Source organism: Pholcus phalangioides, unplaced genomic scaffold (assembly GCF_987345545.1).
Source record: "Pholcus phalangioides strain wild (caught in Gottingen) unplaced genomic scaffold, Ppha-v1.0 ptg000018l_1, whole genome shotgun sequence".
In the NCBI taxonomy this organism is placed as follows: domain Eukaryota; kingdom Metazoa; phylum Arthropoda; class Arachnida; order Araneae; family Pholcidae; genus Pholcus; species Pholcus phalangioides.
The window spans coordinates 9015747-9042868 of record NW_028301611.1 but is presented as its reverse complement, the minus strand read 5'-3'; the positions used below and the strand labels follow the sequence as shown (position 1 = coordinate 9042868).

At 36.1% G+C, this 27122-nt stretch overlaps 1 protein-coding gene across 1 annotated transcript in view; it reads right to left on the bottom strand.

Annotated features, from left to right (window-relative positions):
* LOC149071665 (sodium channel protein para-like) overlaps nt 1–27122 on the bottom strand; it is a 197167-nt gene that overhangs the window by 20771 nt on the left and 149274 nt on the right. The window contains exons 19-28 of the mRNA XM_089247738.1: nt 25390–25551; nt 24781–24976; nt 21656–21753; nt 18218–18410; nt 16335–16600; nt 13015–13188; nt 8920–9042; nt 8391–8513; nt 3103–3366; nt 1235–1288 (exon numbers count right to left, since the gene is read on the bottom strand). Of these exons, the coding sequence (XP_089103864.1) occupies nt 1235–1288; nt 3103–3366; nt 8391–8513; nt 8920–9042; nt 13015–13188; nt 16335–16600; nt 18218–18410; nt 21656–21753; nt 24781–24976; nt 25390–25551 (1653 nt within the window). The remainder of the gene's footprint in view (nt 1–1234; nt 1289–3102; nt 3367–8390; nt 8514–8919; nt 9043–13014; nt 13189–16334; nt 16601–18217; nt 18411–21655; nt 21754–24780; nt 24977–25389; nt 25552–27122) is intronic.

Here is a 27122-nt window from a genome sequence, read left to right as displayed (position 1 = left end):
AAATCTGGGTCGAATCCCTAATCACTGGTATACTAGTGATTGGAGGCAGACACTATACCATTATGTACACCCACCCCTTATAGTACAAGTAAGCCCATCAGAGAATAGAGAATTTGATAAATGCTTGAGGGCGCACCAACCTCATTGCAAGAATCTCTATCGCAGCTGCAAACGTCCGCGAAATGTGAAGTGTGTATAACTGTGGATGGTCAGGACTTTTGAGCACTTGTGTTTCCTCCCATTATTGGCTTGTCATTTCTATATCGTTGGGGTTTTCGGTCATACATTCCTATATGATTCTGTTTTATTTTTGCTTCCTATCTCCCCGAAAAGTTTGTAAATTGAGTTGTGAATCACTCTGTATATGAATTGGTATCATCATAATCATGCCCCCAACTTCAATTATCGTGCCCCTGCAGCCTGGCATGTCTATCTTTGCCCATATGGTGCCTGGGTATAATCTTCAAATGCATATTTTTCTACATTGACAAAAAATATAATTTTAAAGAATGGAAGAGGTTGTTTGTCATTTTGTTGCAAAAATGACAATTTTTCTACACACATCTACATGCTACCTATAAATCTTAAACAAAACAAAAAAAATTTCAAAATAACTTAATTTTGAAAATATTTATTTTTATTCCAACCTCCTCATTAAAAATATCTGAACTTCTCATTAAAATAACATACAGTGCTATATAATCCACAGCAAAAAATTCTGATTTTTCTCTAAATGTATAATCTGCTGCTCATATGCAGGAAAGATAAAAATGGTATAGATAAGAATTTTTTTTCCACGCCAAGATGCAATCAGTGAACATCACCATTTCATTTCAGATAAATACGAATGACATCTTTGAGATAGAATTTGATTTACAAGCATAAATATGGAGCACTGCAGCATTGTGAGCTGAGCTTGTAATTTGATTTTTCATGCCAAAAATCTTGCATGACCTTAGTTCGTCAAATGATGGGGATAGGATCCATTGTATAAATTTAAAACTTATTCCTTTAGGCTTGCTGGAAGGATTTTTCAGTCCCTTAACGCCACAAAGTGTTTGTTTGTATTATATGTGTGTGTATTTGTATATTACATGTCTGGGTTTGTGTATTGCATGTCTGTTTGTGTATTGCATGTATTTGGTATGTATTTTGTATACTGTATGTTTGTGTTTGTGAAATAAATTTTAAAAAAAGAGAAACATGAATAATTGAAATAAATATCACAACTCACTCCAGTAGCATCTATGGCACAGTTCATGATATCAATCCATCCCTTGAATGTTGCCTGAATGAAAAATGTAAGAGGGCAGTCAGATTACAGTTTTAGGAATTTCGATCGTCACAAAAATTCACTAAGACATTACATTTGTTGAATGATTGTCATTTCATATCATATACTTAGACCATGTTCGACACTCAAACCATGTCAGCATGTATTAAAATACAGTGTAACAGCTTTATATACACTGCTGGCCACCCAACTTGCAACACCAAGAAAGACAAGAGATATCGCAACAATATTTATTTTGTAGATAACATGTTGACCAAGCATCAAATGATTAAATTTATAGACTTCTCTGAAGTGTGGTTCCTGCCAAAATCAGTAGCAAGAGTAGCTGCCATTGTTGGAGATCACCGCTGCCACACGCCTCGGCATTGATTCAAAGAGACTTTGGATGTGTTCTTGGGGTACAGCAGACCAAGCAGCTTCCACGCGTTGCCAAAGTTGATCTGGTGTGGCAGCTGGGGATGTAATCTGGGTCAGTCGTTGAGCAACCATGGACCACATGTTTTCTACCGGCGAAAGATCCGGAGAGCGAGCTGGCCAGGGAAGCAATTCAATCTGGCGATTGACGAAGAACCTTTGGACAATGCGTGCTACGTGTGGTCGCGCATTATCCTGTTGAAATATGGCTGTGGGCAAGCCCTGAAGGTAAGGAAGGACAACTGGCTCCAACACCTCGGAGATGTAGCGCTCGTTTTTTAAAGTACCGGCAATGCGTACTAGAGGAGTGCGAGAGTGATATCCAATACCGCCCCATACCATAATACCCGGTGCAGGACCAGTGTGGCGGTGCATAACGCAGCTGTTCAGCATCCTCTCTCCACGGTGTCTCCAGACTCGAATCCGACCATCGTGGTGTTGCAGACAGAAGCGTGACTCGTCAGTAAAGACAATTTCATTCCATTGTGCCGTCCACATCCTTCTTTCATCGCACCATTGGCGGCGGAGACGTCTGTGGTTCTGCGTCAAGGGTAGACGAAGCAATGGACGTCTTGCGGACAGACCACTCTGCTGTAAACGGCGTCGAATGGTACGCGCAGACACTGGATGATGCGGTACAGACTGAATGTGCTGTGCTATGGTTCGTGATGTGGCTGAGCGATCCGTCACTGCCATACGCACAATACGCCTGTCATCACGTGAAGTGGTGCACTGAGGTGGATGCGATCGAACACGTCGGTCCGTCGTACCCTCCTGCATCCAACGATCACATATCCGCATTACAGTTGTTTGGTTTTGTCCAACACGACTACCGATTTCCCTGAAAGATAATCCACAATCTCGGTAGGCCACTATCCTTCCTCTGTCGAACTCGGATACTTGATCAAAAGATGATCGCTGTTTTCTACGAGGCATAATTGATCGTTTTTTTGAAAAAACCACAAGAAAAACACAATTGCCGTACTTCAAATCGTCGAAATCTCCAAGCCTTAAATAGCGCTTTGAAGTGGCGCCACAGGCGCGCGTGATGTGCGTCTGCGCTGAAATTCTAATCATTTGCATATCTCACCTCCGCTAATGCATGTTGTAAATTTCATATTATTTGCATGCTTCCTTCAGGGTGTTGCATTTACGGTGGCCAGCAGTGTATTTTAAAACATGAATATAGCAATATTCCCTTTTACAGCATAGATCTTTGTTTTGGTCAGTTAATTCAAAGCATTTTAACACTGATAAATTGGGCTGCCACAGTTAAAAGAATCAGACTATATATTTTTTTATTTTTTTCCCTGATGAAAAGGTAGATTGTGATATACAGCCTTTTGTGAGATGAAATGAGAAAAATAAAATTATGAAAAATAAAATTTACTCACCACTTGAAAAAGAGCTAGATAGGCATTTAGTACATTGTCAAAATTGATTTTAGGATTTTGCCACGTGTAGTTTTTAGCGATGCACATTTCCCTGTCTTCAACAATCGAACTATTGAGTCTGACGTGATTCTCGTCAACACAAGAATAAAATTTACCATTGAAAAACTGTACACCCATAATGGCAAAAATCAACCAGAAGATGAGGCACACGAGGAGTACATTGAAGATGGCGGGGATGGCCTGCACCAAAGCATTGACGACCACCTAAATGGGAACATCGTGTAATAAAAAGTATGTCACTAAAATATCTATGACACTGAAACGAGGCATTGAACTTGAAACAAAAATTTTCAATATGATACTAGATAAGTCCCTCCTTTTTAGTAGAACCCTGCTAATTCCAAATCTGAACTAATTGGAACCAGGACCTGTTTGGATCAACAAACGATTCGGGTTACCAGGTTAAACATTTAGATTACCATCTGTTGAAATTTTTTTTTTCTAAACACATGGCGCAATGTCCCTCCACTTAGGCTCTAAACTGCATAAAAACCGGTCCGGTTTTGAGGTGGGGCAGTGCAGGAGATTTTAATGACCAATTTTGCACACCCCTCGGTTTTTGTGCAGCTTGGAATCACAGGCAATTATTATCTATTAATTTTTAACTAGGCCGGGTAGTACAGAGACCAGATAGTAGAGAGTCTACGGTACCAGTAAAACCGAAATAGGTTTTTACATTTACATGTGTAATATGATACTCTCATGGACTGAGAGGGTGGTGATGATACGTACATACAGCAAGGCAAATCAGAAGGGTCAGGTCTGCAGGGCCATCGGAAGTGTTTCTAACCTGTGGGTGCTCAAACACCCACAGTACCTGCGGCTCCAACACCCCTGAATGTCTTTCATGTGTGCGTTATAGAAATCAAGATAGGGCTTTGACATAGCAGAATGGTTCCATCATAAATTAAAAGGTGGAACTGTTTCTGAAGTAAAGAAATTGCTAATAAGAACTATACTAATAATGCATTGGTGCATCTTGCGAGACTGGAAGACCTTTATGTAAATATGAATTTTTTTGTCTCCCCTAATGTTGAAAGTTTGATGCAACCATTAGAACAAAACCTCAATCAGTTACCCTTCTTTTGAAGCAATTTTACAGCTTTTTCAGCACTATTTACTTAGTAGACTCTCGATAAATCGGATGTACGCTGGGAGCTCATCCTGTAATCGTGTGTTTTTAGGCTAGTTTTGTTCGAGCATAAAAGAGGAAAAAATGCCACTGTATGTCTGTTCACAGAAGTTTATATTACTGAAATTGACTTTTTCAACTAATTTTCAGTAAAATAAGGAATTTTGGTAATCAGACACACCATGGTCTGATACGTGGCAGAGTAGCAAGAGTCTACTGCACTTGTATCTTAAATTTTTCTTGTAATGGGTTTCATCCTCATCTTTGCTTTCAATATAGCATAGGTTCTACTCTATATAAATACTTGTATGTTCTTCCACACACATATACTCTCTCTCTACCACAATATTATACACTCAGAAACTTCTATTAGATACTGTACCTGACTTTGCAGCCTGAAACATATTTCAGTATTTATTTTATCGTTACGAACACTAGAACAGAGGTGCACAACCATTTGTCTACAGGGCACACAGATAAGGAAGATCTTTCTTTCAAACCAAACACTACTCCGATCTATCGCCATGGACAGTTTACTACTGTGTAAGTTGTGCCAGAAGTGTGAGTATGTGTACCTAACAGTCTGAGTGTGTACATAGTGTTGTGCCCGATTTTTCAGTGCTACCAAGATAAGCAAGATGGCTACCATTAACGGACAGAAAATAGTTTATTTATCCTGGTGTGTGGATTGATACTTTTATATTTTATGGAATACCGTTGCTGGTTGAATGGAACCATTTTGCAGGTTGGAGGTTGTGCACCTTGAGCTGGGGGAAAAATGTTTGCATGTATTATGCAATTATTGTTTCATAGTATGGTATGCAGTTGTACAGGGTGAGCAGAAAGTCTGTGAGAAATTCCTAAAAAATTCAGAATCGTTTAGACTGAGGTGCAGAGTTGGTATTGTCAGCAGGGGAGGGGGTGTTATTTTTTTTGACAGAGGAAAAAATAGTAACAAAAATCACAGATAGGAGTTGGTGTAGCAAAAACTGATAAATATATAGCTGACAGTGAAAATTACGTATTTCCTTCGGTCACGGTAAATCATCGCAGGATAATCCACTGGGACTATGATCAGCCATTGGTTGGTTAGTTATGTTTATAATGGTCAATATCACGTCACCAGATGTTCATGCTTAATTCCTTTCATGGGAAATTTTTTTTCTTCAGAAAACACATTATTTATATAAAGGACTGACACGAATGAAGAACTGATAAGATACTCATCTTAGATGACCCTTTTTTGGGATTCACATCCTGCAGCATATTTTTTTGACATTGACTTGTCAGTAATTTGTGAAATATTTTTGTCTTGTCAAAATAAAATCAATCTATACTGACAATATCAGTTCTAAATGCACCTCAATATGATAATTTCGTAATTATTTTCTTATGAATTTTCAATGTTTCACAGACTTTCTGCCAACCAGCACATACAGTGGCACCTCAACTTACATGATTGCTCGTATCATGAAAGTCATATCTGAAATCGAACTTTGCTATTATAACGAAAAACTTTTAAAGCAATATTGATTTTGTTTAAAAAGTCTGTTCCAAAGCCTACAAGCATTGATACTCATAAGAAAATTACAGTGGAACAGTTCACCGTATTATTCTGTGCATAACAAAATTACTTTTTAAAAGAAGCAGTGGGCTTTTACAACCCAAGTTTATCCAACTGTCATAATAGTTCAATGAACTTTAGTAAAAGTAGTTTGTTCAACTTAAATTTGTACGGTTATAACAGTTCAAATATTACTTTTGCTTTCAAGACAAATACACAGTACCGTCCAAGAGTTGTCCTTTCAGTTAGTCTGAGGAGCCACACTTTGGTGTGCTCTAGGAGGTTTTCGTGTTTAGTAAATGTTTTTCGGGCAACCCAGTTGCCCGAAAACAAATTGAAATTTACAGTCAAAATTTCCATTTTTTACAGTGGTTGGCATCCTCAGGAGATGTTTCTGGATTTTAGAATGTGAGATTAAGACCTCAGCCCATATTTATGCATTGGCTTAGCTTGTATGGAACAGCTCTGCTGTGATTTTCACTGTTCGCTGATGGAATTCACTGTTTGTCAGGAATGCTGCCATTCCTTCACTGGTCACTGGGATTATCTGATTGACTGATTTTATCATTTCGCTATTGGAATTTGGTACATACAGATATGGTATGCATGTTGTGTTCCTTCATGCAAGAATCCAAACCCAACTTAACCTGATGGCCTAATCTCTCATGTTGAAGCAATTAGGATAATTGTGCATTTTAATGGTGAGGAAAGAGTCAATGCATAAATATGGGCAAAGATCTCAATCTCACACTTTAAAATCTTGAAACATCTGGGGAAACGTTGACTGTAAAGTCTATTCTACAGTGGCCTAATAGCTATAAAAACTTTTTTTCATCACACAATCGCCTCGAAAACTTGATCGGATATATTTTTCCTCATATGTTCACACTTTAGAGTTGAATGTTTGCAGGCTATTATGTGCATATATATATATTTTTTTTTCAGTTAATATTTTTCTCTTCTAACTTGGATTGCTTGTAGGTCAATGTATCACTGTGTTCCAAAGTAAATCTAGATACTCATGTACCTACAGTTGACGCTCGCTTTTATATGAACTTGAACAATCAGTTCATAAAAATCAAAAGTTCATAAATGAGAAAGGCATTTAAAAAAATTGTATATTGTTTGCAACCAGCGGACCAGTTCATGAAAACATGTTGGTTCATAAAATTGAGCGTCAACCATATTCCTTAATACCAAACTGGATGAAGTAAAATCATGATAGCTAGCTAAAGAGTCCAACTCTGTCTGCATGCAATGTTATATATCTATTGGCCAGGTTTGACCTTGAGGAAAAAACTTTTTTTAATATTTTTTAACAACAAATACTGTCATATGCATTTTTTAATTTAAATCTAGTTAATACTAGAATTCTACTCGATGTGGTATCTAATTTGCTAGATCTACATTCGATAAATCAATGTCTAGAAACCAGTTCTATAAGGTGAAAGATAATAAGAGCTCATTCAACTTGCATAAATGCATTCTGGGATGCAGGGAAGTGGAAATGAAACATTCTAGTAGCAATATGCATGCAGATCATGCTATTGGTATCCTGGAATTGTTCTTGGCGGGCATTACATGCAATGTGCACGCGCAGTGGGAACCAATCTTAATTTTGTGGAAAGAAAAAAAAAATCTTGAAAGCCTGTATTTTGAATATATTATCCTTACTTCAAGTTACTCAGGCAGAAACGTTTTATACCGTTTAAGTTGTCTCTCTCTCTCTCTCATTATATTTCATATCAGTATTTTACTCATATTGACACCTTTCTAGCCAACAGATGCTAGCACGTACTATACATCGAGATGAGATTTTTCTGCATGAGAAGACCAGCTCATCAGCTGGATCTCAGGATTAGGAAATTATATAAATATGCAGGATAAAAACCAAAGGACTGTAAAATTGCAGATGCATTTTGCGCTATTTTTTTCAGTAGATATTCCAACTCTAATGACTTTGGTATAACAAACTTTAGCAGGAAAGCCAACTTTACAAGTAAATTTCTGCCTAATAAATCAAAAAATATATATAATTTTTAATAATTTAAAGAAAACATTTCATACCAATTATACCATAATGTTAAAATTGAGCCTTGACGGGGGTTCAGGGTTAGAGAATGATCCCGCGGAGATTGCTTGATGAAATCTATAATTTTTACATTTCTTTAGATTGAAAAAGTATACAATTTAATAAAGTATTTTTCAATGATATAATCAGGATCATTAACAACCATAGCGTACTACCACTTATCTGTACATGCACCTCGTACACATTCCCTCTAGAGACAATGTAAATACAAGGTAACATAAATTGGAGTATAACTGTATGTGGGAAAAAAAGAAAGGTATTTGACTGACTTATGCTCCTTGTTTTTTTCAGCTATTTTACCCTCCAAAGAACTTTTAGTACATGTGAAGATTGCTCTAATCACTTTCTTCTCAATAAGGAACCTACAGGTAGACATGCAGCAAGCATAGAAGAAAAAGGAAATCCCAACCCCATAAAGCCATGCATGTGAAAGTACTTGCCCGCATTCCTTGGAAGCGCGATAAAGCTCTTAAAGGGCGTAGAGCACGAAGTGTACGCATCGTCTTGAAGGCCTGGATCTTTCCAGCCCCAAGAGCATCGGCTAAAAGATTTACCACAGAAACCTGGCAGATAAGAGGCAAATTTTTTAAAAGCACACCGAACACATACACACACACACATACACATAAAGGAGGAAGATGAAAGGTAGATGGGACTGAGTGAGAGAGACAGACATAACACTGATACAAAGAAACAAAGCAACACAAGGTAAATTAGACATTAGCAAAACACACTGACAGGTAATGGCATCACCACATGAAGCAGGATATTTTGCTCTCATCGTTATCTCTCACCCCTGCAAAAAAAAGCAACAAAAATGACCTCCCGGTTATCTACATCTTCTTAGAGCGTTTTCGTACCCTCCACACATAAAGGCATATGCAGAATTGCAAAATATTAATGCATATTTCTCCTGGCATGTTTTTTTTGTAACCTTGTTTTTTTTTCAAATGCAGGTCCATTACTTACTCTCATGCCCTCCAAGCGTGACATGGCACGCAGAGGGCGTAGAGCCCGAAGAGTACGCATAGTTTTAAATGCAGGAATGTTAGCTTTGCCAGCAAGACCTACAGCTAGGTTAAACATGGAAACCTATGGAAGTTGCCAAAATAAAATATTAGTATAAAAGGATGTCAGGCTAATCAAAGACAAATGAGAGAGATTGATATAAGAAAATCATGAGCATCACTGCTTAAAAAAAAGATAACTGTCTATTCCTTAATACAAATCACAATGAAAAATATTCAATTCAAAAAGTAAGTTTTCATTTTTACCTCTCGGAGAATCCTCTGTAAAGAAACTTAGAAAGTTTTCATTATATAAAAGAACAGTGAGTTGTGAGTCCCAAAACAAGCTACAGAGATGTGGTAACATAAAAGACATACACTATCTGATCATGAGTATCTTGTCATCTAGATACTCCAAGTTAATGGCCAATACAGTAGAAATTAATAACAGATGGACACATATTTTACTGCAATAAGAGCTGCCAATCACTTCGGAAGGGCTATCCACTAATTTTCGGAATGGTGAGATCAGAATAGCATGCCATTCTTGTGAAAATGTCGTGACTAGTTCTGGCCATGGTGGATTAGCTTACAGCCAACATTCCAGTTAATTCCAAAAGTTCTTAATAGGGTTTAAGCTCTGAGCATGCCAGTCCAACTCTGAATAACCTATTTTAAGAAGCCAGCTACATATGTCATAAGAAATATGGACTGGTGCTTGATCATTTTCTGAAACACTAACGGGCCCTCACTAGACTAATGCCACATTGTGAGAAAAGCAGAGTTGTTCAAAATGTCACAAGCTATGGTCAAATTGACATGCAGAGGAACCAAAGAGCTGATACTTATGATCAAATAGTGTAGATATGATGGTATTTTTATTAATAAGAGGCAGGCTGCGGTTTTGCTTACAATAGACGTGGAAATAAATACATAGTAGAAAAATCTGTAGTATTTGGTCAGAACATAATACTTACTTTTAGATCAAAAAACCATTTTTGGAGGCAAGTCTAGCCATTGGCGTTTGTAAAAGGGGGGGGGGGTTAGAATCTCAACCCAACCCCCTTGAGCTAAGATTACAGTGTTATTTTGCAGGGGAAAAAGTAACCCCCCCCCCCAAAAAGAAAAAAAATCCGAAAATTCCCCTCGAGAAAATTCTACGGACGCCTATGAGTCTAGCTAATTATAACTAATTAGAAGTGAGATAAATGCACAAATATGTGCGTACGGCTCAACAACACACTGATGTATGATATATTCATTTGTATTTGTGTGCATGCTTTATTTTTGATTTTTAAACGACAATGAAAATGCTTATATCTCAAAAATGTGATTTTGGAGTTATTATGTTCTGACCAAACACCACAGAAATATAAACAATGAAAATGTGGATGTCGATTTGTTTCCCACTCTTCACCCAAGAACGATGCTAATTTTTTTTACTAAAGTGGTGGTGGAATCTGCTTTCAACATTGTTCCTACTGGTGTGAGCCTGTATATACAAGCTGAGTATATAGAAATCTATTGTCTGGGCTGGTAGTACACACGACCTAAAGCGAAAATACAGTTAAACTCAAGTCACCAGACCATGTTGAATGCTCTCACAACTCCTGTGTAGAATTTTTATATTCACTTCACCACTGGAAGAAATCCTTTTTTTACCACACACAAACTCATAACACCATAGGGCAACTTACTACCATTTGAATTTGGGGTTGGAATTCTCTGTCTCCAAAGAAATTGTTCCTAGAGTATGAAACTCTAGTTTGAGGAAATTTTTTTACCCGCTTTCAATTTTGGTTAGGGTAGAACACATTCACATGCTTAATTGTGAATCCGCCCTTTTTAATGGATGGACGAGACAGGCAGTGACATATTGTGAGGGCGTTATCTTCAGTAATTGACTCAGGTTCGATGGAAGATTTATTTATTTTTAATCTCTGGGATCGAACCTGCAGACAGCTTCCTCTCACGATGGTAGCTGAATACGCCACACCTGCACTTGTTATGCCCACCATTGAATGAATTGCTGATATTTTGGAAGAAATTTTAGATAATTAACGTAAGTATTTTGCACCACATGATCACCAAAACCACTGATGAGGTTGTTGCTACTTCCTGTGCATGAAAAAAAAATTGCAATGTGGTTAAACAGGGACAAAGCATACATCTGAATTTCATTAATCAACTAATCAATGAAAATTTTACGCAGTGAGTAAATACCTAAAAGCACATTTTCTGGTGTTACCAACAACATAAATTCGGAAAAGGTGCAAACAAAAGCATAAATTTGGTGGCACATGATAATAATGTTGCCTCTGAGATATAATGGCAATTCTTTTACAAATGATATGTTTCCTTGGTTCGCAGAATATAGTTATCAAGGTTTCACTGTACATTCTATAAGACACAATCATTATGATTTCCTGCCTATAATCTGCAAATGCAAGATTCACTACTTTGGGGAAGGGGGGAAGGCAGTCATTCTCAGGGCTCCCACTCGAAAAATTAGAAAAAATAGGATATGGGGGGTACCTCCCCCCCTAGACAACATAATCATATCAAAATAAAATCACAAAAAAATATTTAAAAAATTATTAATAATGTTTGTTTTCCATAGCACTATTTCAGTACCCTATAAGATTGACTCGAGCCAAAGCAAAATGGTAGAAATGACTTGGTAGGAAACACAATTTTTGGCCAAAACAGTGAACTAGCAACCACAGATAATTATTTTCTGTCTCCACATGATATATATTAAGTCCTTTTTTGGAGTCTTCCACAGTCTAGTCTGTCTACTCTTTTCCTTGATGCACAGCAAATTATGAAGACATGTAAGTTTTTGAAGAACGATGCTCTTTCGAGACGACTTTCAAAAGCACAGTGCAAAATGAGTAAATTACAAGGTCTAATGCAAATAAATAAAGATGAATCGGATGGTTTTACTGCGGTGTCCATCCTTTTTTCAAAGGGATTCACTTACATGTTACTGTTCAATGCCAGTGTCATCATTTTTGACAAATGTAACATTTTCATTTCTAGCTCTTTGCAAACATTCTTTATGCCTCTGCATGTCCTAAAAATACCAAAGGCAATTGAATGCTGTTTAGTACCATCAGAGTCACAAAACCTAGAATAGGCCTATGTATCCAACTGCTTTGTTATGCAAACTGTTGTTTCACCTATACACAAAATGTGTACCATATTTTTGAATGATGAATGTTAGTTACTGTCCAAGACCATGAAGTAGTAAATACAAAATTACTTTTTCCATCCAGACAGAAGTTTTTAATGAATACTTTACTTGTGGAACCCTCAAACTAAGCAAATGAAAAATTAATACACCAAATGGTCCACATACACCCCAAATAACCTGAAAAAACAATACAATTTCTGCTTCAGCGGAATCATCAATTGCAATCTGCTACATTTGTATTATTTGGCAATATATAAACGATTTCCTCTTCATTTAAAAACAGTTAAATGAATTTTGTTGACAGGATTTAATAAATAAATAAAAAAAGGAAAAGTAGGACAAAATCTAGAAAGTAGGGACAAAAGTAGGACATTTTACCAAAAAGCAGGACAAGTGGGAGCCCTGCATCCTATATCCCAAAGCTGCATATAATCCGTATCTGTAAATTTCCAGTAGTTATATGTATCACAGCTAATGAAATCTTGATGAATGGTAGGGAAGTTGTTGGCCACTTTAAAAAAACTTTTTAATCCTTCTAACTTGCATCCATATGAAATTACTTTCAACAATCTTTAAAAAAACATTTTTTGTGGATTTTTTTCTTTAAACAATTTTTATTTTAACTTCTTTCTGAGAAAAAAAAAACCTTGCATATAACACGCAGCTGTATAATCCACATTAAGAAAATTTTTGATTTTGAAAAAATATATAATCCACAGATTACAGGCACGGAATTATGATATAAAAATGTGCGTTATAATTTTGTTTTTTTAGAACTTGTAGCATCAATATCATAAATGCTAAAAGCACTGAATAACACCAAAAAAAAAAAGAAGACGAAATGCATGGGCAAATACTTACTAAAACTATAACAAAATCGAGCCAGCACCAGGCATTTGTGAAATAAGTTTTAAATCCAAATGCTAGCCATTTGAGCAACATTTCAAAAAGGAAAAGAATTGTAAAAGCTTTGTCCATGACCTGAAGGCAGTCTTTCAACAATTTTCTTTCTGGAAGGTGAACATCTTCGGCAGCCTGCGAACAGTAAAAAAATTATATAAATAAATAAAAAGCATAAAACCCTCTGTGTAAGTCTGATGGAAACTAAAGGGGAAAAAGTTAATTTAATTTTAGTGTTCTTTCCCCTAAACCGGCATTTCTCAACCTAAGGTCAGTGACGATGGCATAGGTGGCCCGCAGGCAGATTTGATAAAATTATCCACCCGTTGTAATTGATGTTAGTAATATCCATACATAGGGATTAGGTTCAACATATATAATTGAGGAGAATGAAGGAAATTGCGCACTCTTAAATACGAGACATCACTAAATTTTGTTAAAAAATTGCAATTTATTGCTTTAAACGCAATTTGCTAAAAGGTATGGAAATAAAGGGCTGCTACAAATCGAAGTTAACAAAAATGAACAGTGTTTCACAAAAAAGTATTCAAATGATCTGATGACCATAATTGATCGAGAAAAAATATGGTAAACTGGGATTTTAAATAATAATCCGTAAAATGCGGGACATTGCCAATTATCATCAAAAAAGGGGTAGTCACTATCATCAATTGTAATTAAAATTGCTGAGAAATTACGGGAAAAAAAAGTTGAACACCTAACAAATATGTAAGATGAATATTTATAATTTTTGCTATAATTATTCTTTAATCTAGATTTGTTTCTTTCATGAGTCGAGAAGGAAGTCTCCATATTGGTTAACTTGAATACGGTTTGTATGTCCCTCAAAGAAAGAGGGAGATATCGCATGATCCAAAAAGCATCATTAAAGAAAGCCCGGGCAGCAGGTGTTATAGCTAAAAAAATGTAAGCATGTCCTGTGATGCCGGACAAAGGTGGTCCATCAAATTGTTTATTTTCTGTCAAATTGCAGTTTACTTTTCCTTGTTTTCAGAAGGTTGAGAAACACTACTCTAGACTTATTGCATTTCATTAAGAAGAAAACATGGGACACAGCCACCTATAAGCTAGACTGGACATTTCCAACATAAAACTTCTCGAAGAACCTAATATAGTTATAAGGCTTTCCGTGGAACCCTTGGTGATAATGAGACTGTTCCGCAGAAATCAAACAAATTTTTGAATATTTATAAAAAAAAGTGTCTCCACTGCCGTTCCAACAGCATCATAGCCTCAGGGAAACGTGAAAGAGGCTTAGGTGACTGATCGGGTGAGACTAATCTGTTAGGAGACCTTGAGTGGCCCCATAAAGTAATGTAAATTCTGCAATTCAAGAATCCTCACTTCCAGCGGATGAAAAATTTTCACAAAAACACTGTTCTTACAACATACCCTACAGCCTAATTTCTTCATGAAATGGAAAAGAATATTTATCAGCTTCTGGTTCAAACATTTGGTGCAAAAATATAATGTTACTATCAGGGCCGTCTTAAGAGCATCATGGGCTCCCGAGCCAAGTGATTTTTCTGAGGCCCTACCTGGAAAATTGTCAAAAAATTCTACTTTTTTTTCTGAGGCCCCTCTTTTCTTGAGGCCCCCTGGACGTACCCTGGTGAGCCCATGCATTAAGACGGCACTGGTTACTGTTTCTAAGTTGTTTAGTGCTTTGAATTGCTTTTTAAATGACACTATCTCATTAGAATTCAAAATAAAGAACAGCTTTGCGAGTATCAGTAACAGAAAAGTTTTCTTCTTTGAAAGCTTTAAAGGTTCTGGGACTTTTAAGGGTACCCTGGCATTTGATCATGTTGAAATTCACGAAAGCTGTCATGAAACCCCAGGGTTCCGCCAAACACCAGCTGGAATCCCATCAGCTGAATGCACAACTATATTCTCAAAAAAATTATGTGCTACAACACTTTATGGTACCATGAGATCAGAACATAAGGTATAATCAAAAACTAACATATGGTAAAACCTCCTATAACGGCCACATTTTGTTGGCACCAAATTTATTCAATAGACTTAACATTACAGGTAACCTCTGAACAATGGCCATTTTTGACATGGAGTCAAAAAATATGCATATCGCTATGAGAAAAATAGTTTTTAAACTGATTTTTAAGGAATTCCCCCAGTCCCCGAGCTTTATAGATGAAAAAAAAAATACATGTATGCTTTCTTTTCCTAGATACAAATGCTAGATGGGTATATTGAAGGCAGTGGAGAGAGAAAAAGGGCGATTTAAATAATCTATAGTTGTGTCGCAGACCACTTAAGTAATCTGTAAATGTGCTGCGGCTTACTGAAGTGATCCAAGAATGTGCACTTTAGTTCATTCTTACAAAATTTGGTTTGAGATCGCGGGCCACATCAGATGACGATAAGGGTCACATTTGGCTTATACATCATGGATTGAGCATGTATAGTTTAGTTCATAGTTTCCCAAACTTTTTGGTCCATATCACCCCCCTCCTCAAAAAATTTTTCTTTCCAATTCCCCCGCCCCCCCCCCCTTAACCCACACCAGCTCACAGGATGTTATACTAAGCCCAAAGCTTCTACAGTCCTTCTGGACCTTTCCCTACCCTCTGGGGGCAATATTGCCCATTTTGGGAAATACTGGTCTAGTTAATGTGAGTGGGGATAAAGAACTATTGTGAACTTCCATGATAGCATCTGACATATTGGTTTATGAAAAGAAATGTGTCAATTAAAAGGTGGTGCCTGAGCCTTATTCTATTTTGCCCTGGGGGGCTATAATGCCGCTGAGATTACAATAGGGACACACTTTTCTAACATAAATATTCAAAAATTTGAGTTCCATGGAATGGCTTCATTATCGTGAAGGAATTATACTTAGGAACTTCATTATCGTGAAGGAATTATACTTAGGAACTTCATTATCGTGAAGGAATTATACTTAGGAACTTCATTATCGTGAAGGAATTATACTTAGGAACTTCATTATCGTGAAGGAATTATACTTAGGAACTTCATTATCGTGAAGGAATTATACTTAGGAACTTCATTATCGTGAAGGAATTATACTTAGGAACTTCATTATCGTGAAGGAATTATACTTAGGAACTTCATTATCGTGAAGGAATTATACTTAGGAACTTCATTATCGTGGAACAGCCTTATAATTAATTATCCAGTGTTTCACAGAAATTTTATGTTGACAACCCTCCTGATCGAAACGCTAAGCTTGGTAAGCAAAACACGCTAAGCAATAATAAGCAGAATCACATATTTACCAAAGCTAAACTGCTTATCAGGATCATGGTGATTATAACAGTTTCAAAATATTTATGCTCCACTACAGAAAAACTTTTCTGTCGAATTTCAGCCCATTTAGTCCACATTTCAGAGTCTTCATCACCACTGCACACTGGAAAGTGAACATAACAGCAATCCGGACAGCATTCAGCTGGACTTTCTGGTTCTATTATGTCCTGTGTGGCAGTTTCTAATTTATCAATATCTAAATCATCATCTGGACTTTCAATGCCGTCACCTTCTCCTATCATAAAAGAAATTGAAATAAAAGTATATTATTAACATGAAATACCAACAACTGACATGATAGAGTGCACCACAATCGACTCATGGTTTTCAAAATGGGATATCAATAAACGGTGACAGATATTAGTTCTTCTTGTGGAATATAAATGTGTGAAGTCAGGAATTTAAGATGCGTCATTCATGTTGCGAGGGGTTGTATAGTTATTAAAATAAAAACATTAACTTTTTATATGGACAGCCCAACCTGTGCCCAAAAGCTCAATTAGAAAGTTGTTGCCTTATCTCTCCTGATGCCAACAAAAAAATTTCCATGTTTCCAAGTGCAGTATTCGCTAAGATATTACAATTCAAAAATCGGAGGGAAGTTGGAAAAGAACAACAAAAACTGATGGACAACTCCTCTTTCCTCCGATTTTTGAATTCTACTACCTCAGTGAATACTGCACTTGGAAACATGGAAATTTTTTTGTTGGCATCAGGAGAGATAAGGCAACAGCTAATTGAGTTTTTAGGCACAGGGTGTGAGTGTCCATATAAATATTAATTTTTTGAATTTTAATAAGTATACAGCCCCTTGCACACATTTATATCCCGGAAGAATGACTTTAGTATCTGTCACCGTTTCCCTGCTGTCCCATTTCGTAAACTGTCAGTCGATTGTGGGACACTATAAAAATGTCATTGATGGAAAAAAGTGTATTTTTCCATGACTGGTTATTGATTCTTATTTCCTGTCTTCCAATGCCAGAGTTTGTGCTGAGCAGGATGGCACTGTCAATTTCGCAATTTGACTATGTATTAAGGGATGGGTTAGAGGTGAATCACGACCTGTCTCAAGAATATCTAGCAGGCCGACACCAATGGCTTCTATTTGAGTTCCAATCACCCCCCCCCCCCCAAGATATAGCATAAAACAATTTTATTAAGAAAGCAGGCCAGCCGTGAGTCTGGTGCCCAAACCAGAAGTGGTATGACAACCAAAGTGGCACCATTGAATTCGGCTCAAGAATATCTATCAGATGACATGAGTGGCAGAAGCAGATTTAACAGCAAGTGCCTTGGGCCCCGAAAAACCCCAACTTTACACTTTTTTCTAATTTAAGGGGCCCAATATTTTCTTCTGTGCCCATGGCCTCAACCGATATTAATCCGCCTCTGACCATTGGCTTTTATTTGTGTTGTGCCCCCCCCCCATTCCCCCAAGATATAACATAAAACAATTTTGTTACAAAAGTGGGCTACAAGCCTACTTTACCACAAACCAAGTCCAGTAATGTTGCTATAATGAAATTTACTGCCGTTAACGAGTTGGATTGGGAATGAAGGCAGCATCTATTGGTTGGTCACATCAAGCTTGTTAGGGGAAAATATGTTATCCATATTCTTTAGAATGTGTTTAGAATGGAGAAAATAATAAGATGAAATAAAAGAGTGGGCAAAACCAAAGACATCAGAGAAAGTAAAATTTTGGGATTTTAGAAGTGTCTCAAGAAGTGTTTACAGCTATCAGATGTGTCTCTATATTCATAGTCTATATTTTGACTATTTGAGATAATAAAAGAACAAAATATAATCCAAAATGAATAAAATATAGAACAAGAAAAAACTGTCTCACCTGAACCTATGGAATCTTCCTTGCTGATATCTCTTTTCTCTTCGCCATCATCAATGCTAAGGTCACTTCCTTCTTTTGGTATTTTCGCAACAACCAAGCCTTTCTCAACAATATCGGACCTACAGCTGAACTTATCTTCTTCACCACCTTCACTTAAAGGTTCTATTTTGTTGTTTCCATCGCTATCAATATCCTAAAAAAAATGTTATGACGTTAAGGTTTATAAAAATTCATTACAATTTTACAACAACAGTTATAACAAGGTAGTTTTGTTCAAATCACTTTATTTATCCTTATCATTATTTGAATTTACATCCATTGAATCTACATAATTGTTATAGATCAGTGGTTCTTAAACTTTTCCCCCCTCTCGTATCCCCAGTGTAATTCGATTTGCCTTCCTGCAGAGGCATAGGCCCCAAGCCAACCAAAAACTATTTCTTAAAATCTATATTTTGGTGAACAAATTAAACACAGACAGAAAATACAGTTTTTATGCGATTTTGTTAATTTAAATGCTTTCTTGAAGGGTGGTAACTAACAATTCCTCTGGAAGAAAGTTTTTTGTGCCCCCTACATACACTCGACTTGCTACACCCCCTTGAATAACAAGTGGTTTTATTTTCTGAATATTTAGTTTTTTGTGATTTATTAAATTAATCATCAACTAATTAACTGTTATAAAAATTTTGAACTTAAAATATAATTGCAAAATCAATTTATTAAAGAAAAAATGCACACGGGTATATCAATCCAAAAAAAATTTAAAATTACTGTACATGTAGAGCTTTAGTGACTGACTTGTTATAGGGTTTTTTTCATAATAACCCTTCAAAATTAAGGTTCTTTCTTTGAAACGGGGCTGCCTGCATATTATCATTTATATTCAAGCAATTTCTGGTTTTTCTTTTCATCAGCAAAAGTAGTGAAACCTAGTTCCGCAAATGTAGGAATTAAATTTGTTTGTGAAGCTATCTTCCCCCTAGTGTTGTAAATGGTTCCAACTGAGCTTACAAAAATTGTTCTAAATCAGAATATTTCAATTCTATTTGAATATGTACATTGGCACATACATTTCCCAAAGAAAGCATCTTTTACTAAATTGCCGTCATTTGCAGAATCAAGATCAAAAAACAATTGTACACTATCGCAAACAGAAAAAGCAACTTTGACAAAGCATCTGAAAATTGCCTACTTATATAATGCAAAAGTTGAAAAGTTTGATTTTTTTCCATCATTTTTATCTTCCTGAACAACCAAAATGTCTTACTCTGTCTTACTTCTTTTCTCCCATCTCGTACCCTCAAAAAATGCTTTCTCGCACCCCTGGTTAGGAACCATTGTTGTACGTTGTAAAAATTTGTCACTGAAATAGTTTTTCATGCCTATTGTCACTGTACAAGCCATAACTTTCAGGGTGACTATTGTATGAAAATAAGCAATGAGCATTTTAAAATACACATTTATGTGGCAATTTATTGTCTACTTATGAAAATGTAGAAAGATACCAAATAAAAAGATTAGAATTAAGACCATACGTCTTTTTAGAAGTTTTTTCTAGTTGTCTACGTAATTATTACTGGAGAGTGGAATAGTGCATTGAGAGCATTACGGAAGATACCTGTCTGCTAATAGGAAACAATTAAAGAGTTCTTTTTTTCTTCTTTTTTTCAGGAAACTTTTAATGAATTGGACTCAAATCATTATCTACTTTGCTAAAATATAGTTAGCAATAGTAATGATCATTGATCATTGATCATTTTTGATCATTTTTGTCGCACCACGGTCATTTTCTGCACACGAGGGCTAATTAGACCGGGACCTACAATTTATTGCCGATTCCGAACGGCAGGCTTGTTTTTCATACTCATCGAGAGGTTGGTGCGCTAACCCTTCGATGGGGGACTCCCTGCGGTAGCAATTTTTGCTGCGGTCAAGTCGCCGTTTTTTGTTGTACTCCTGTGTCAGGAAAGTTTTTTTTTTTCTGACAAGGACGAACTGGGTATCGAACTCGCGACACCTCTAAACATCCTTCGGTACTTTAGGCGAGCATCTTATCGACCGGGCTACCGCGCCCTAGCAATAGTAGCCGCTAAAAAAATAAATAAATAAATAAATATATATATATATATACACACAGACACAGTCGATGTTCATTATAACGACCCCACGTTATAGCAACCATTCTATTGCAAAGACCGGTAGTTTTCATATAGCAAATAATCTTACGTTTTTCCATTCAATATAACAACCTTCCAATACAACATTCATTTTCAGCAAGACGATGGGGGTAATTTTAACGAGGGTTGATTGTATAAGGCAGAAAAAAAAGTAATAGCATAAGAGTGCTCGAGAATTAAGCAATGATAATGTTATGTCAATTACAGTCCTTTACATAGTTTTGCTGATATGATTTTAAAAAATCTAAGCTTGTAGGTATTTTTGCACAAGTATGATTTTTATATCTAACAAAATTGCAATGCAATTAAGTCAATTTCAAAAAACATTGGGACATTAATAAAAACACTTGGAGATAGAAATTTCATTTTCCGGTTTTGTAGAAATAGACAAGTTCATTACAAACTTGTAGCACCTTGACTGATACCAAAATCATTTCTGAATGTAAAGTATATATTTTCTAACACAATTGACACATTTAAAAAGAAGTACGATAAACATATTGGGATAAATCAAGAAGCTATCCATACTTAGATGACATGTGAACGCGCACACATACACACAACCATAATTTTTTTATGGGCAGGATATTTATATTTTATCATAATTATTAGTTTTTCATTGTTCTCATTGGGTTGCTGTATTTTTAATATAGTTTAGATATGTATTCGACATCCGTTTTTATGGGCATCTTTTATCAGTCCCCGCCCCCTCATTGGGCATTTTGTCTGCTGTGGCCTTTGTATAAAGAAAGAGGGGGAGAAGGGAAATATATATATATATATATATATATATATATATATATATATATATAATACTAATTACACTAATAAGATAGAATGTAAAGGTACATATAACTTGACATTAACTAATTCTTTGTGATACTTTATATTAAAATAAGAAAAGGTAAAAGATTATTTTAATAATAACATAAATTTAAAAAAAAATCCTTGAAAAATGAATTACAGTTGCAACAGACAATAGATAATTTTTTGTAAACCTATTGTAAGGACACCCTAGTCCCTTGGGGTCACAGAGTGAATGTTCCTAATTTATATATTTATATGTGTTTTTTGTTTCTCTTTTTGTACTGGTTTTTCTGTTTTTGTCTTTTGTATCAGTTTGTGCATGTTATGTGTTATTGTCAAATAAAAAAAGGAAAATTATGTACTAAACATAGATTTATGCCATTCCCTAAAGAGTGATTACAAAATAGAAAAATTATTTTAAAATAAACGTAAGTCAAAAACACCAAGTTACCTTGTTTGCTTTGAGCATTGGGTTTTCAATTTTACGAACACAATTCATTATTCGAGGGGTATTGTTTGCATCTTTTAGTTGGACAGCTTGACCATTCCCTAAAATCCAAAGAGTTTTAGATGATGATTCGAACAACAAGAAGTAAATACTCAAAATCTTTATTATTTATTCAGAAGGTTATATATATGAGAATAACGTTCACCAAATTTTATATTTAGGCATACTTTGAGCATTGCCAGACATATAATATAGCACACACACACACACACACACAAAATTGTTATTATATGTATATTGGGTCGAAAAATGTAAATCAGCATGAGCATCATATCCTATCAAATTTCAGCGCAAGGCTGATATGAGCTTTATCTTGTTATCTCATTTTGAAACATTTTTTAGACACAGAAAAATAATTAACAACATATGAACATTATTAGAAGAGAAAATCGTGGATCACATGAAAGGGGTTTAGGATGGAGAGTAAAATGATGAAGTAAAAGAGCAAAACCAAGTACCAGAGAAAGCAAAATTTTTGGATTTTACACGTGGCTCAAGCAGGTATACAATTCTCAGAAGTTTCTCAGCTTTGTGGCTTAAATTTTGTTTTTCCAATCTAGGAGACACAAACGATAGACAATAGCCATCTTGGAGAGAAACGATGCCGTTCTCTGTTGGATTTCCTTCCAAAATTCATCTTTATCTCTGCCTGGTATCCAGTCTTTCATACTTTGTAAGAATCATCTCTCACTGCTAGAGCTTATTTGACTGAAACTCCATTCAAAGTCATTTGCACAGGACTGGACACATGTTGTTGTAATTACAAATGATTAAAAAATATTCTAATTAGCAGAAAGATATCGAGTCCACAAAACCATGGAATTGAGAATTTTAATTGCCTGATCAGTCGGCTAAATTGTATCGAGAATATGAAATTAAGAGCAAGAACATGTTTCAAAATCTACTGCTGTGAGCCAGAAATCAGTTTCACAATCAAAAAAAATCCTGTTCATTTATGAATACCTGAACAAAATTATGGAAAGAAAAATTATAATTCAGGTAAAGAATTCCAAAGTTCTACCTGACCTTTGCTTATAGCAAGAAGTTTGCAATAATGAATATTTTCCCCATGAGCATGAGCTTTCATCATAATGGACTTTTACCGTACTCGCAAACCTCTATACACGACAGATGGGCAAATCTCCAAATGTTTACACGCTAGCCAGAAAAGCGTACAAGTGTGTTGGTTCTTTCATTGCCATGTAGCATGTCATTGAAAAAAAAACACATTCCTGCCAAAATTTTCACATGCTTCAAGTGCAAAAAGTCAGGGTTCTCCCTGACTTTTTATCAATTGTAGAAATTCTGCTAATCAGATGTAAAAAGTTGTAGCCGAATGAGAGAGAACCTAAGCCCAATTGATGCATCATAAAATGTGAGTTTCTAAACAACTGCATCAAATGACTGATTTGACTATCAAAAGCTCAAATGAACGCTTGTGTGTGATTTGGCGAATTCAATATTTTATTTATTCCTAGCCAAATGAATTTTGTCATGATTTTTCACAATTGCGATCAGCAGAGCGAACTCTGCTCTGGGCATGTTGGGCAAATGATTTGTCCAGCCCCTGATTTACGAGGTTTGTTCAAAAAGTATCTGACCATGACTTTTTGTGAGCAAACCAATGCAGCTAGGAAGGTATAGTTTGATGCACATATTTAGGCGACCCTAGTGTGAATGCTTGAAATTTTAGCAGTCTGCAGAAGCTGCCAGTTGCTGGAAGATTGCCGATGAATGAGGAAGTGTAAGTGAGCATATCACAGTGTTTTTGACAAAATGGCCAGAACTTGAGCAGCTACTTCACTGAATTTTGTGTGCAGCTTGGTGATTCCCAAGTGGAAATGATCTGCATGATTAAGCAGACCTTTGGAGATGGAAAAAAATAGGTAACACACTAATTGATCATTTTTGTCGCACCACTGTCATTTTCTGCACACGAGGGCTAATTAGACCAGGACCTACAATTTATTGCCGATTCCGAATGGCAGGCTTGTTTTTTATACTTGTCGAGAGGTTGGTGCGCTAACCCCTCGATAGGGGATGCCCTGTGACAGCAATTTCTTCTGCACTCATGTCACCATTTTTGTTGTACCCCTGTGTCAGGAAAGTTTTCTGACAAGGACAAACCGGGTATCGAACTCGCGACACCTCTAAACATCCTTTGGTACTTTAGGCAAGTATCTTATGAACCTGGGCTACCGCGGCCGGTATCACACTAATAAAAGAGTGGTAAAACTACTTCAAAGATGACAACACATCAGTAGAAAGTAGAGAGTGAAGCATACTCTGACCCTCAATATCCAGAAATGAGAATGTTATATATTAAGTTCGGATTCTGGTGATGCAGGATCATCAAATCACAATCAGAGAACTTGCAGACGAGGCGAGCACTACCATTGGATCAGTTCATTCCATTTTAACTGACAATTTTGTAATCAGGAAATGCAATGTCAAAGTCATGCTGATTGTCTTCCAGGGCTCAAGTCGTATGGTTCATCACAAGTACCCACCACATGGCACAATCATCTTACCAAGGAGTGCCTACTAAGAGGATCTGCATTGCAATTAGCAGCTCCATCACAATTAATGCAGTAGTGTTATTAAGTTTTTCCTTCCATTTTGTTGAAAACAAAAATGTGACAGCGCTCACTTACAGTTTCTCATTCATTGGCGGTCTGCAGGTGACTAGCAGCTTCTACAGGCTGGTAAAAATTCAAGCACGTGCATTCTACTAGGATCACTTGTGTACATACATACATACACCAAACCAAGTCTCCCTAGCTTCAATGGTTCACGTACAAAAAACTATGGCAGGATACTTTTTGAACAAACCATCAAAACTTTTCATATTGAATTGTTTGATATTTAATGTTAATTGTTTAAATATCTAATTTCTCACTAAGTTTGATATAGTCATGTTTTAAATTTTATCATTTTTCACGGAAAAAAATATTATGATTCAAAAATATTGTAACTAACTTAATGCGAAATTTTAAACAGATATGATTTTGATGTTTCCACAGGCAAATAATATGAAACACACAATAATAAAAGATAAAAGTGTTCACCCTGAATCGCTACTTCCATGTCATCAACGAGCATCACTTCGAGTTCGGTCATTTCTTTGCTGTACTTCTCTTTCATAGGCACTTGACCATCTGCGACTATGATTAGCTCCCCACCTGTGGCAGTTATTTCTCCAAGTTCATCCCTCACATCTGATCCTTGATCAGCTATTTGATTGGTAAATTTGGCCCGGATCGACTATAATAGAAATAATTCACATGCAGTAAACACATTTAATATGCAAACTGCACTAAAGTTACATGTGGAGCTGCAACTTTTCATAAAACAAATTTTAATAATGTTGCATGATAAATGTAATTTAATATTTGTGTACATGTGCTCCAACTTTAAACGAAAGTCTGTATTTAGGTGTTTATTATAATTGATAAACAATTACGATAAACTTTTATCTCATCAATCAATTAATTTTTCAGAAGTTTATTATTATTTAATTTATTAATTAAAATAAGTTTCTTTACTCAATAGAAAAGTTAAGGTAAGGTCAGATTTTTAAAAAATGCTCATTACTGAAGACAAATAGTGATATCATTTACAGTTTATCAAACTAAAACTATATAAAATAGCATGAAATCAAAAGATAGAATTCTTACCTTCAGGAGCTTTAGTATATGGTTTTTGACCCACCGTGAAGCTCTTGAGAAACGGTCAATGGCTTCCTGAAGTTTCTTCGTATCCGCTGAATCTGCGGGAGCTTGTGAGAGATTTGAGGCACCAAAGGAGGACAGCAACAGGGCAAGGAACAGATTCAGCACCTATGCAGAAGACCACAGAAAATGTTTGTATCCATTGCAAAAACATACAGGGGAAACCTCACTACAATGATAAATCTCTCTACCTTGATATTTTTTCTTCAAATCTTGTTTGAAATTTGCCTATAATGTTTTTCAGTGTTAATATCCTTTTAATACCACGATATTCTTTATTATGATAAATCCCTCCAATCAAAATATTTTTAAAGAATATTTCAAAACTCCTGCAACAACCTTTTTCACACCTTGCTCAAAATCCCTCCCAATGTATTTTTAAACACTTTGCTCGATTTTGCTCTCCAGGGAACCATACGCAGTGATATCGGTATTTCAAAATGCCCGACACCTTTGAAAGTGTTAATGAATTTGTCACTGTTACTAATTTCTGTGTAATACACAAAAGTGTAGCATTGGTTGGTTCTTTATGATGCGAAATACCTGATTCTTATTAATTCACGAATCAATTAAAACTTTGCGTGTTGCTAATAAACTAATAAATGTTCATAAGTTCATTCACTGATGGTACTTAAAACAGCAATTTAGGAGAGATATGAATAGCATAAATTTGGTGGTGTATGTTGATGAACATGCAATAACAATAATTCCACTACACTGATATTTTTTCTTGGTCTGTAAAACATCACTGTATCGAGATTTCACAGCCTTAACAATATAATAAAACCATAATTGAACTTGCGTCAAAATATTTAATACAGTAGATGGCATCCAGCCCTAGAAGGGTACAACTAATCAATTATTACACCTCACTCATAGTTCCGAAAGATGCCAACACTAAAAATTCATGCAAAACACTAGATACACACTCAAACTGTTATGTACACATGTACATTTCTAGCACAACTTATTCAATACATAGGCGGAGATTGACTTGGAAGTCTGGGGGGGGCAAGGTCATTATTGCTGGGGGGGGGCACGATGATGATGATGTCAATTCATCTATACATATATACATTAGACCAGTCGACTTCACGTTTGACTCTGGGGGGGAAATGCCCCCCCCCCGTATCTATGCCCATGATTCAATAGAAAATTGCTCGTGGTGATAGACCAAATTTGTGCTCGGTTTGAAAGAAAAAAAAAGAAAAGTTGATGGCATTCAACACACACTCAATAAACTGAAACCAATCCTATCTACAAAAAAATTAACTCTGAGGCCAAACACATAGTGAAGCGACCACAAGGTACGGGAGTGCATAATAGGGACTAGCAACGAAAACAATTGTATTGTTTTGTTCTACACTGCACACAGTTGAGGAGCGAGATAAAGAAGAGAAAGAGGCCACCCTAGTGAGGCATGTGACTTGAATAATCCTATTTGTTTTCACATTGATCTGCTGATTGGTCTATTTCTCCCTTTTTTTTCTTTCGTTCTTTTGCGAAGGGATCATCACCACATTTTTATATTTCAAAACCCCTCTGGCCATTTTCTCTATCCTATTCTAGTGTGTGTGGTGATTCTCATCCTCCACCCATATGCATTTTTTCTTCCTAGTCACTATTCTTGGAACTCATACCACTTCACTCCACTATGACTGCAACCACTGGCTGTGGGT